The 12697-nt window shown below is 30.9% G+C and overlaps 4 protein-coding genes and 2 pseudogenes across 6 annotated transcripts, besides 4 other annotated features; 1 reads left to right on the forward strand and 5 right to left on the reverse strand.

Annotated features, from left to right (window-relative positions):
* Positions 1-6241: part of a mobile genetic element that runs on past the window's edge.
* Positions 202-1072, reverse strand: TVAGG3_0708740 (annotated as a pseudogene). The gene has a single exon. A coding segment is annotated over exon 1 (871 nt).
* TVAGG3_0708750 lies at positions 1673-2554 on the reverse strand (annotated as a pseudogene). The gene has a single exon. A coding segment is annotated over exon 1 (882 nt).
* On the reverse strand, positions 3810-5115 carry TVAGG3_0708760 (DNA/RNA polymerase superfamily; the record flags this gene model as incomplete). Its single annotated transcript, XM_051243671.1, has 1 exon — positions 3810-5115. A coding segment is annotated over one exon (1306 nt), but the record flags the coding sequence as incomplete, so codon positions are not given.
* Positions 5905-6304: a mobile genetic element.
* Positions 6305-6578: 274 nt separating this feature from the next.
* Positions 6579-7160: a mobile genetic element.
* A 402-nt stretch (positions 7161-7562) lies between these two features.
* On the reverse strand, positions 7563-9290 carry TVAGG3_0708790 (MFS/sugar transport protein family; the record flags this gene model as incomplete). The annotated part of the gene is made up of 1 exon (XM_051243672.1): positions 7692-9188. The coding sequence occupies one exon, from the start codon at positions 9186-9188 to the stop codon at positions 7692-7694; it is 1497 nt and encodes a 498-aa protein (XP_051090259.1).
* A 484-nt stretch (positions 9291-9774) lies between these two features.
* On the reverse strand, positions 9775-10338 carry TVAGG3_0708800 (RNA polymerase II transcription regulator recruiting protein; the record flags this gene model as incomplete). The annotated part of the gene is made up of 1 exon (XM_001296795.1): positions 9775-10338. The coding sequence occupies one exon, from the start codon at positions 10336-10338 to the stop codon at positions 9775-9777; it is 564 nt and encodes a 187-aa protein (XP_001296796.1).
* A 686-nt stretch (positions 10339-11024) lies between these two features.
* Positions 11025-11279, forward strand: TVAGG3_0708810 (protein of unknown function, DUF4106 family; the record flags this gene model as incomplete). Its single annotated transcript, XM_051243673.1, has 1 exon — positions 11025-11279. A coding segment is annotated over one exon (255 nt), but the record flags the coding sequence as incomplete, so codon positions are not given.
* Positions 11280-11379: 100 nt separating this feature from the next.
* Positions 11380-12035: a mobile genetic element.
* The last annotated feature ends 662 nt before the right edge of the window (positions 12036-12697 follow it).

Below are 12697 nucleotides of genomic sequence, written 5' to 3' on the forward strand. Positions count from 1 at the left end.
CTTTTTGTAATAACATATTTTTGATTTAATTCTGTTTAGTTTCTTTTTATATTCATCGTCTGGACTCTTGACTGCTTTGTTGTACTCATTTCTTACGAAATAAAAAAATTAAATATTATTTAAATATAATGGAGTAATAAAATAAATCGGAATTTCTATTAATTTATTGTTAACCTCAACTAATGCATTGCCGTTAATATATCTAACAAATTCAGCTATTGTGTCAAATCTTCGTCTTCTTTTTGTCATTGATTTATCAGTTTTTCCATAATCGAGATGAATCAAAACTTTATCCCCTTGTTTAAAATTCATGAGCCCCGAATTAATTTGTTCACGTTTAACATCATTTAACCTTTCCATTTGCTTTCTAATATATTCCCATTCTTTTGAAATATCATTTTTCATTTCCACTGGTTTCATGTTAATAGTTCTATGCCATGTATTATTGTAATAATATACTAACTGCTGTATGATGGAGTCATGATTTCCATCCCAGTATATCTGACCGTTAACCCCTAACGCATCTCTAAGAGTTCTCATTACCGCATCAACTATTTTATTATGAAACGTATATGGAGAGGATGAGAAGTAAAAATTAATTTGTGGGAAATAATGAGTCATGGCTGCCTGAAATCCTTTATCACCATCACCCCTGATATTATCTACTCTTTCATGATCTAGTAAGTATTGTATAGCTCTTCTTGTTTCCTGTTCTGTTTTCCCTTTCACCGGAATGCAATATAAATATCTAGTGTTAATGTTAATGGCAAATAAATAAGTAATATTTCCTTTTGAATATTCCAGATGATCGATTTCATATGAATAAGGTGAAGGTGCAAATGATGGACGACTAAATTTTTCTTTTAATGGTTGAATTTTCGGGTCAATTGGTTTATTTAATATCTTGAAACCCTTTTTAAAATCTTTTGTTTCTTTAATGTTTGAAATGGATATAATAAAGTGAATGATGAAGGATTAACTGAAGGAGGGAGAGGTACTGTCGTTGGGGTTTTGGTGTTGCAAGTGGTTTAATTTTATCTGCTTTGATTTTGGATTTCATTCCCCCCTTCATTAATTCTGGATGTATTCTATTCATTTGTTTTAAATATGCTGTATATAAAGGTTTGATATACTTTCCCGCTTCGAGTTTATGTTGAAGGATGAATTCCAAAAGTTGATCTTCATTTAAAAGTCGGGTTGAATATGTTTTAACTAATGAATCATAAATTAAAGCTTGTGCTTCATTTATGAGCTGCTGAACGTCCAAACTTTTCTCTTTTGGCTTTTGCGGTTCAGGATTATATAAATTATATAATTCATCAATATCTTTTTCAGTTAATACTTTATTTTTGAAATCTTTCAACTGTTTAAGTTGTGATTTACTTTTTCCCTTTGAATATTTTCCTTCTTTAATGTTCTCTCTTAAACGTTTAATTATTTTATCATGATATTTCAAAATTTCATTTTTATAATACGATAGTATTCACCCATATCATCCCCGTTATATTTTTCATCATGTTTTTGAAGATATGATTTTAATTCATAATAACTAAGAAAATTTTGATTAAATACTAAATCATCAATTAAATTTTTTAAATCTGCGCTATTCATTTATATAAAAATAAAATAAATGTTTAAGGGTGCCCCTCTTTGTCTCTTCTGTGGCATTTCATTAAATAAATGGCATACAACATCCATTTTCACAACATACAGCTTTAGTGTGTGCCCTGTTAATGCAGTCTTACCAATTGTTAAGCGAGTCATTGACCCATTTTTAAGTTGTAAATTAATATTTTGACCATCAAATATCACTTTGTCATTTATTATATCCAAATAATTTTTAGGTGTTAATTGTTTATTTTGTTGTAAACTTACACCTTTCATTTTTTGTGCTATCTTTTTGAAGGAGTCTTCACCAATCATTCCGTTGAATGATGTATAACACTTAGGGCATAAAGCAACCATGTTATCACCTTGTTTCTCAATTGCTAAACCCAATAACTTCTTCTCATGTGCTTTTTCTTCAGCTTTATTCTTTAATTTAGGTTTAAATTTCTCATCAAAACAGAAGAAATCAAAGGTGCGAATTTGAAAATGTTTTTATCATAAAATTGTTTATCGGTTACAATTGCTTGAAATGCTTGAGTGTTAGGAAGATTTGGGTCGCCAGCGATTGCCCAATAAGATGAATCAGTATCACCTTCAATGAAATGAAAACGATTAACATCCATGCATTTATACATAAAATCATAAATGAAAACCAAATACCAGTATTTAGCATTATCTAAAGTGAAGAATGCCTCTTGTAAACATGTATCACATCTATAAAATCTATCTTTGAGCATCACTTGATATGTATCCTCACCTATTTCTCTTATGTTTTTAAACTTATTTGACATACATGCAACGCGTGCCTTCTGTGCATTCATTATTTTAGTCTTTGCGTAATTTTGTGTATTCATTGCATCGTAACCATATGATCCATTAAGTGAAATTTGCAAAATAAACTTTTTCCTTTATTTCCTTCTAATTCAGCCTTTTGTCTTTCGTTCATAAATTTGTTCGCAAATTCATTAAAACAAGTATTTTTCGTAAATGTTAAAATTGATTGAATCATCAATGATAAAATGAAATCTGTCTATTAGATACCAAAGATAATAAGAAGAAAATGGTTGATATTGGTTGTGTGTTGATGCTAACTGAGTTAATTTTCTCTGTTTCTGGTCAACCGGTAGATTGTTTGATTTCATGTAATTATACATAAAACTGCCAATTGTTTTTTCATCTGTGATAATATCTAAGTTTCTTATTATCGGTAAAAAGTTTATGTAATCATTAATGTATTTTTCATCAATGTGACCCTTTACTTCAGCCACGAATAAAGTATTTTTCTTTCTAATAATTCCTAAAGCTTTTGCTTTCTTTGTTGCTGTATCACAAATTAAAACATCTTCTAATCTCCCCGGCATATACATTCTATGATCGGTGTATTGAATGAAATCATGAGGATTTGATGAAAATGATGAAGGATATAATGAATTGAAATCAACACCAACGAAATGAGTCATGATGTTGGAAGTGTCCTCATTTGATACAGTTTTAGTTTCTGGACTATATGAAAGTTTATTAATGTGTGTGATACCTTTAAGATTAACACGATGTTGAACATTTGAGAGACCACCAGTAATTCCATTACGGAGGATGTGATACGCTTCCACTGAATCTAAAGTCATTGGTAAATTATTTTTCAATGCGTAATTTCTTAAATTAATTCTTAAACGTTGAACTTCTTCATCTTTATTTGATTTTACGACATTGCAATAACAACACATTAACTGACAATTTTCTTTGGTATGTGGTTTTTCATTATCGATTCTATCCAATGTTGGTTTATTTGCATATGTAAACGCTTTACCACACATTTTGCATTTAGATGAAAGGATTAAATCGTGATATATTGATAGTCATCCATTGAAACATTGTTTTTGGTATCTCTTTTCGCTTTTCATCTTGTTTCTTATATGATTCAATTTTATATTTCCAATACTTTTTTGTTAATTCAAAACTTGATTCCACATTTTCTTCTTCTGGATATGTTTCGTTAGGATTGAAGTTCTTATATGCTAACGCGTAACGAATCATTGATGCATTCGATGATAAAGAAAGATTATGAAGCATATCAATTTTATAAACAAATGTTTCTTCAATAATTTTATCAATTGGGTCAATCATAATTTCAACATCTTTATTGCAATAATGAATAAAATATTCTAATCTATTCTCAAAATTTTTAGCATCATTGAGATATATTTGATAATCTGAATCGGATATTGTTTCTTGTGTTAATGCTGAATAAAATGAATCTTGAGTGAATGGTTCCTTTTTATATAATTCATCTTCGTAATTCTCCCATGTGATGAATTGATAAGGGAAAAAGGATTTAACACGTGATTTATTGTTTCCGAAATCTTGAGTGAATTGGTCTAATGTTCCACCCGCTATATAATTTCTGATGTCAATAAATCTCAATTCATATGGAACGTTTGTTTTCTTTACAATGATTTGCTTAAATTGAGAAGAAGAACCCAGCATTGATTTTATCTTCCATTTTGCAGTATTTAAATCACGAAGAATTAAATTTAAATCAAACTTTCCTGAATTAAAACCAATGATATTCACTTTATTAAATTCTTCATCTAAAAGCTCTTTAAATGCTTCCTTCTGTTTCTCATTTAATGTATGGGACTTCATTAATTCTTCATATTGTTCAATATTTGATTTAGCAACTAATGAACAGGTTGAAAATAAAAACTCAATCCAATCAGAAATAAAAGAATCACTTGATGTTAAGCAAAAATTCCTCGTATATGTTTTATCGTTTAATTTAACCGTTGATGATACCATGAATGGTTTTAAGTAAGCGTTCAAAGTTGCACACTCAGAAAGTTGTAATTCTTCTTTAGTCTCTAATGTTTCGAAGTCAAAAGTAATATAATATCTTGTTGGTTTATAATATTCCTGCAAATTATGTGCTAATAGCCATTGATATATCTTCTGTTTCGTGATATGTGGTGCATATGGTTGTTGTGTGTTTTGCAATTGAACGTCTTGAATTAATCTTCCATTATTTTCTTTACATTTCTCACAATGTTTTAAAAATCTTCTTTGGTTTTTCCTTTCTGGATCATCACGGATAGAATATACTTCTTCTTTGCAAAAGGGGCAAACTTTATATCCTGTGAGTGCTTCAACGTCTGTTATTCTGTCAGCGTGAAGTTTTCCACATGGACTCTGTGTTAATAAAATATTTACTGTTTCAAATTCTGGATCTATCATTATTGAATCCACTAATGGAAAGTCTACCTTGTTAATGTCTACGTCTTCTGGTTGAGGGTCACAATAATAAAAATCAATATTAACGTTTAACATTCTTGCTAACCTCTCACTTTCTGATGAAATGTCAAATCCTTCATATGCATCTATGGCTTCATTTAAATAACTTCTACGAGTTTTAGGATTAACACCATCAGGAATGTTATAGAAGCGTTTAAATAACCTTCTACCTTCGGCTCTTATTTGATTATCATTCATTTTAGCTGTTCCATTTTTGTTCATTTATGTAAGAATAAAAAATAAAGTTTATTCTTTAAAGTCCATAAAATGAATTAAGAACACACAAATTTTTATCATCTGCAACGTGACGAATACATTTTAATTTACTCAAGAATGCGTAACCTGATACATTAAATCTAATTCCTGTCTTATTTAATTTCACAACTTTGAAAAGGAATGTGTGAATAGCTATGAAATGATGACGAGATGATTTATGTGTTGCTTCCATTTTTTCTGAAATGAATGAATAAATATAATGTTTATAGGTTTTCATATCTTTTATGTTCTTAATAACGAATGGAATAGATCTTTCCACTTCGTCCTCCTTCGGAGCTGTTCTTTCATATGAAACATCAACGGTATCTTCAACAATGAAACCACAATCGCATAAAATTTTATATGTACCAATTGTTTCTTTTGATATTTTATCTAACAAATCAAAAACTTTATCAACACCTGTACATTTATTTAAATAATAATTTGTGTAAATATCATGGTCTTCTTTCTTAATCGTATTTGTTGCATATGTTACATTTTTCAGTGCTTTTTTGAATTTTTCAGAATCAAGAGGAGGTGAAAGTAATATACATGGATAATCTCCATCGTCAATAAACTGAAGCTTATGTTTATGAATAAATTTTGTGCCTTCTTCTGAAAGTGTTTCGTCAATATCACCATCTAATAAATTTTTAGTTGATTCCAAAAAGTAATTTTTATATCTTTCCTCATGTGATTTTTGAACTTCTGATTCTGAAGCTGGGATATTCATTAAACCCTCTACTTCATTCTCATTATATTTTTCAACTTCTCTTAATTCCTTAATTTTTTCATCTATTTCATCTCTTATTTTTTTCAGTCTTTCAATTTCAATTTCATCATATTCATCATCATCTTTAATTCGTTCTTCATAATATTCAGGGAAAACATCAGGTTCTTTTGGTTTTTCTTTTTCTTTAGATGTAGGATATAAGAAATTTATAACATCATCTTTATTCATTTTTCCATCATAATCAAATTCATTTAAAAACTCCGCGAATTTTTGACAATTTCTTAAATAATATTTATCAACCTCATAACCCGCCTCCTCTAATATATCCTTTATTTCCTCATTTGTGAATCCTGAATATCTAACGTCGTTAGTTTTGACACTCATTTTCTTACGAATTAAAAAATAAATTATTCATAAATGTAAGACATGAATTTTCTCCCCTGTTGTCAAAATGTCATGTTGTCACCATTTTCAAAAGAAGTTAATTAACCCGGTTACCCCCTCAGTTATTCAAAAACGTAAGACATGAATTTTATTATCCACTTTATCAGGTTTTACTTGTTGGGTCATTTATGTAAGAATAAAAAAATAAATTATTTTAAAATTAATGTTAAAATAAATGATACAAAATCATTCAATTATGTATGAATTCTTACGTTTACAAAAAAAGTCACACAACCCATCATACTCTACTACTAATATTGCTTATCAAAATTATATCTCTATTCTCTCATTTCTGTTTAGTCAATATCATTACACTCCTATTGTCTAATAACATGCTATTAATTTTCTTAAAATTAAAAAAAAATATCAACTTTTAAAAACAGAAACTTAACATCCTTAGGTCAATGGATTTTGATGTGAGATACATTTAATCTGTTTTTCTTTTTTTATTTTAAATAATTGAATATTTATAGTTGTTATGGGTCTTACATCATGTAAAACGAATTTTCTTAAAGTAAATTTACTTTTTCTTCAATCTTTCTTACATATTTATTAAAAAAAAATTATCCAAAAAAAGATGTTTTAGAATGAAAAAAAATAGAAAAATCTTCATTTATAGTCTTTCTTGAATGTATACGTTTTGATTTTTTTCTTTTTTAAAAAATTCAATTTCTAGAAAAATCGAGAAAAAATCATTTTCTTCTATTTTTTAGGACGCCATACCCATTGAAATCTCCTCTCAGGACGCCATAAACTATTCAATTATGGTGTAAACTTCTCAAAAATTGAATAGTTTACATCAGGACGCCTTAGGACGCCAACCCTTTACGCGCCCGGCCGAAACTACAAAAAAATTATAACTTCTAATTCTTACATCTCATTGGCTTATATTAAATTTTTATCACTTACATTTCTCTTTTTCATTCATCTGGTCATATTTTTAATATGTCATCGGTTCAAAAATCTTTTTAATCCTCATAAAATTCATTTATTATCCTATCACATGCTACTCACATAATGAGAACATCATATTACTCATGTTATAATAATTCTTTTTTTGATAATACATCTATCTCTTCTCTAGTTTATATATCACATTACAATAGGATCAATGGCAGCATTATACAGTTCATTTTTTCTCATATATGTATAATGAAAATCTATTTGTTCTTCATTAACATTATCAAAGAATTTGATTCATCTCATAGGTCATATTTTCTTCATAATGATTAATGAAGTAAATTTCAATATGCATATGAGAATATTCGTTCAAAATATCTAATTTATGTTTTAAAAAGCGTAAAAAATACATATATATTAGGAAAGATAGTACTTTATATGTAAAAGAACAAATAATTATAAAGTCTTAAGGAGTTGTATTGTTATTCTCTGCCTTATCGCCATTTGAATTTTCAGAGTTAGAACTTGATTCATGAAGAGCATTCTGATTAGCATGCTTTTCTTCTAGTTGTTGTTTGATCTTTGCAAATTCTTCTCTTGAAATTCTTCCGCGCAATGAAGGAATAATTGCGAATAAATAAAAAACGCCAGGAACCAAACCCATAACAATTCTAACAGCCATCAAAGCTTTCTTCGTTTGTTCCACTTGTTGGCCGTTATTGCTTTCCTTATAACCAAAAGCACCAAGAACTGCGGAAACGATAGAAATCGTCACGCCGCTACAAACCTTATACATAAACAAAATTATACCATAGTATATACCCTCTCTTCTTTCACCAAACTTGTATTCGTCGATCTCAACTACATCAGGGAGAGCTGCGTAAGGGAGAATTTGAATTGCACTTAGACCTAATCCAGCAAAAATTGTCAATAATACAATCGACCAAACAGTTTTCTCTGGTAAGAATATAGCAAAGAATAATACAACAAACATGTATACGGCAGATATGATGAAGGTTGTTGATTTAGACAACTTTTCAGATAGCCATACCCAAAATGCAGCAGAAACAATAGCACTAATCAACGGAATAGCGACAAAAATCATTGCCATTGTACCACCACCGAATTTTAATGCATCATTAACGTAGAACATAAAGACCAACATAATAATATCGAATCCAACCATCGAAAGAATATACCAGCAAGTAGAATTGACGAATTCCTTGATAGTAAACAATTCTTTGAGTGTTTGAAATACAGATTTCGTTGACTTATTGTTCTCAGCGCATCTTTCTTTGACAAAAAGTCCTGATAAAAACATAAAAATCGAACTTGCAAGGCCAAAGATCAGTCCACTGATACCATACGCTTTAGGAACGGAATGTAGACGAGGATACAATGCACTTTCTTCACCATCGGCTAAGATTGCGAACAATGCAGCACCTAAAATAATTCCGATATTCGCCATCGTAATTCTGTAACCATTTAATGATGTTCTTTCATCGTAATTCTTTGTCATATTAGCTGGCAATGTGTTGTATGGTGTATAAACAATCGCCCAACATGTTGTATAGATCATATAAATAAAAATGTAATAAACTACTTTAGTTGTTTGACTTTTTTCTATTCCTGGTGATAGCCATAAGAAGATAAAGCTTACTCCAAATGTTAATGCACCAAAGATGATAAATACACGACGTTTTCCAAATCTTGAATTACATCTATCACTAATTCCACCCATTACGTATGAAGTAATTGCATCCCATACACGACCGACAATGTTAATAGCTGAAGCATTATATGCAGTGACACCTGCGACGTTAATTAAAAAGTAAATGAAATAAAACGAAATTGCAGCCATCATAATATTGGCTGCGAAATCACCAAGACCAAAACAAAACTTCTCGCTGAATTTGAGTTTGTCTTCCCGTGGCGCTATTTCTGTATCAAGATTATCCGACATTGCAAAAATTGAAGAAGTTTAGATTAAAACTTTTAACAAAATTTTCTGATGGTTAAGATTACATATCGTAATTATCAAACTGGCATAAATATTGTGTATTTGATTTAGCCGACTAAAATATTGAAAATTCGAATCTAATCGTATTCTTCTGTTTTTGACCATAATGTTCTGAATATTTTTTCTGAGGTTTATTTCATACTCATATATTTATTGATTCTTTACATATGGACAAAATAACACTCCTAATAATCGCGATCAACTAACACTTTTTGAATCACAATTTTTTTGGGAAAAATTACCCTTTTTTTGGTTCATATTCAACATGCTTAATTTCAGATTGTGTTTCTCATCTAAGAAATATGAACCAAGGTGAAATATCAGTTCGATTCGTCAAGATATTTCATATTCTTGGTAATCAAATTTCTTTCTCAAGCAATAAGAAAAACTAATAAACAATATTATGATCTAACAGTTTCCAAACAGAGAATTAAGCTTTATTGCTTATTTTCATCTAATTCAATATTTTCAAAAAAATCAACTATAGAAAATAACATAGATATTTACCTCATAAAAATAACTAATTACATTAAAGTTCATAGCCTTCAAGCTGCCAGTCAATATTGAATATATCCGAAGAAAAGAATTTTTCTGTCCATGCCGCTGTGGTGTCTTCATACATATTAGCTAGGAACTGAACATTGGACTGATCCAAACAAGTTTTATTTTCCCTTTCTTTTTTAATTTTTTCAATTTTCGGTTTGAGCTTTTTTAACGATGGAGCTCTTCCCTTTGAAACATGAAAAGAATACCTATTTTTAACATTCACGTCAGAACGAGTAGGGAAAAATTTCGTTATTTTTGACCAACACGGGCCCATTTCTTTAACAAGCTTGAGCAAATATTGATCTTCTTGTGATGACCACGGCCCATTTTTTAATTCAGGACTTAGGTAATTCAAGTATCTTTCTCTACATTGCCTTGTTGATCGGGTTTTCATTAATTGCGCAATTTTTTTCCAAGAACCTGTTCCGAACTCTTTAACAAGAAGTGTTAGTCTCTCATCTTCTTCTGCTGTGAACTTTTGTCTATGCGTTTTTTCGTTTTCCATATTCACACTGTACGAAACTGATCTTTGAATTTTAAATTTCATGATATTGAATTCACTTTTAAATATTCTTCACTCAATTTTACAACAGTCTGAATTTTAATTAAATTTTACATTGGAATTATGCATTGATGCTAAAATCCTAACTGTAATTCTTCTCAATTTGTTATAATTTGAAATGATTTGAAAATTTGATTCGTATTCAATTTCGTTTGAATTAAGGTGTGAACTATTTTACATGAAAATAACTGTTGACAACCAGTTTATTCATATTAAAACAATAATTATAATTTATCAAACCAAATGATAAAATTAGGCTTAATTTTATCTATCTACAGAGTAACAAAAAAAGGTAGTGGGGCTTCCAGGCGCGTTGCGCCCTCTAGCCCCGAAGATGTTTAGTATAAATGAAGTTTTTATTCGGAGGGCTTCCAGGCGCGTTGCGCCCTCTAGCCCATAAAAAATTTCTGAGGACGAGCCAGCCGTTGACTTTTTTGTAGAGCACTCAAAATAGTATAACTTTGTCCGGACAAGTAAAGGTCTATCGTCGCTACAGGAAAAGTTACAGGCGTTCCAAGGAAGTATACTTTGAGAAGCCTTTTTCCCCTTATAGAATGAGATAGGACGGTTATTTTACAAAACTGACAACACTTTGACCGAGTAGTTTTTTGTGCTGAACAAAAAGTGTCATATAAACATCTGTCAAAAACCGCTTTTTAACTTCACTTAAAATGCCACGTAAGCTACGTAAGAATATACGTAAGAGGAAGGGAGCATTGAAACATCCAATAGTAAAACTGACACCACAACAACAGTTGCAACAACAAATGATGAATGACCCCACTATGTTGCAACAAATGTCAAGCAACCCTATGCTTTTAAACCGAGTTATTGGTGCACAGAGTGGAGGTTTAAGAGCGGCACTTTTAGCGAAAATGGCAGGCTATGGTGGAGCTGCAGACGGAACAGCTTATAACCCTCAAAGTCAAATGAATTTGAGTTCACTCAAAAATCAAATAACAGATGTCAAAAAGTCAAACATAGACATACAGAAACAAATAAGTGAAAACGAAAAGAAACTAGAATATGACGAAAATAACAGATGCAGCAACGAGACAGGCAGTTCAAAGTGCCTATAACGCCGTTAGAGCAACTGTTGTGGAAAGTCAAGAAAAAGAGTTACAACAGACCAAAACAGACCTAGTAAATGCTTTCTTAAGAACGAAAAGTCAGGTAGGACATTATGCTGCAGATGGAACATATGTGCCAGCTGGTGGAACTTATATACCACCAAACCCTCCAAGAGAAGCACCTGCACCAGGACTACCTAAAACATTTACATCGTCACATGGACACAGACACAGGCATGCACCAAAACCAACACAACAACCAACAGTTCAAAATCCAGCACCACAACAACAACCAAAACCAACAGTTCAAAATCCAGCACAGCAACCAACAGTTCAAAACCCTGCACAGCAACAACAACCAACACAACAACCACAAACAGAGCAAAAGCCTGCACAGCAACCAACAGTTCAAAATCCTGCACAGCAACCACAAACAGAGCAAGGACATAAAAGAAGTAGAGAAAAAGGAAACCAAGAATTCTTAAAAATGCTTAAGGAAGATTATGGTTACCCAGATACTCTTGACTTTAGTGACAGATATAAAGAAGCTATTAGAAAGTTCAAGGAAGGAAATACTGACCCGAACCTATTTAGCTTTATGGTTCAGCATAAAATCGGATATAATCTCAAACCTGGAAAATACAAGCTCGCTAAGGGATATGATTTAATAGCATATCATCCAAATGACATGAATGAATTTACTCCGAGATATTTGATGTCAGAGCTAAATGATAATTCAACTCTCTTCATGAAACGCGTAAAAAATAGAGACGGAACGAAAGAAGAAAGGTTTATGAGTCCGGATGACTTAGATAGGGAACTTGTTAAAAACGGTCTCGGAATATATGAAATGCCACCAGATGAGGTACAAGAAACTCCACAGGAAGAAGTTCAGATACAACCAGACATGGAAGAAATAGTTCAGCAACAACAGCTAGAAGAGCCTGAAGGAAACGAACAAGTCCCTCCTTTGGAAACTAACTTCACAGAACTAGATGAAGATTTGGAACAGCCGAAAAATCTTGACCCTCAACAAGAGTATGAGGTGAATATGGAATCTTTCCAAGAGTCTAAGAAAAATTCGGCTGACATAGTAGAAGAATATCGAAAAATGTTCACCGACATACAAAAGACTCCAACATCAGATGAAAATATTCAGCATAGAATGGAAGTACTGAAAGAAAATGTACGCAAATACAATAATCCTTTTTACTTACGACCATATAACGTTCAATCTTTGGCTGAACTCGGTGAAAATAAAAGGTTAAATTTCA

This window comes from Trichomonas vaginalis, chromosome III, assembly GCF_026262505.1.
Source record: "Trichomonas vaginalis G3 chromosome III, whole genome shotgun sequence".
Taxonomy (NCBI): Eukaryota; Parabasalia; order Trichomonadida; family Trichomonadidae; genus Trichomonas; species Trichomonas vaginalis.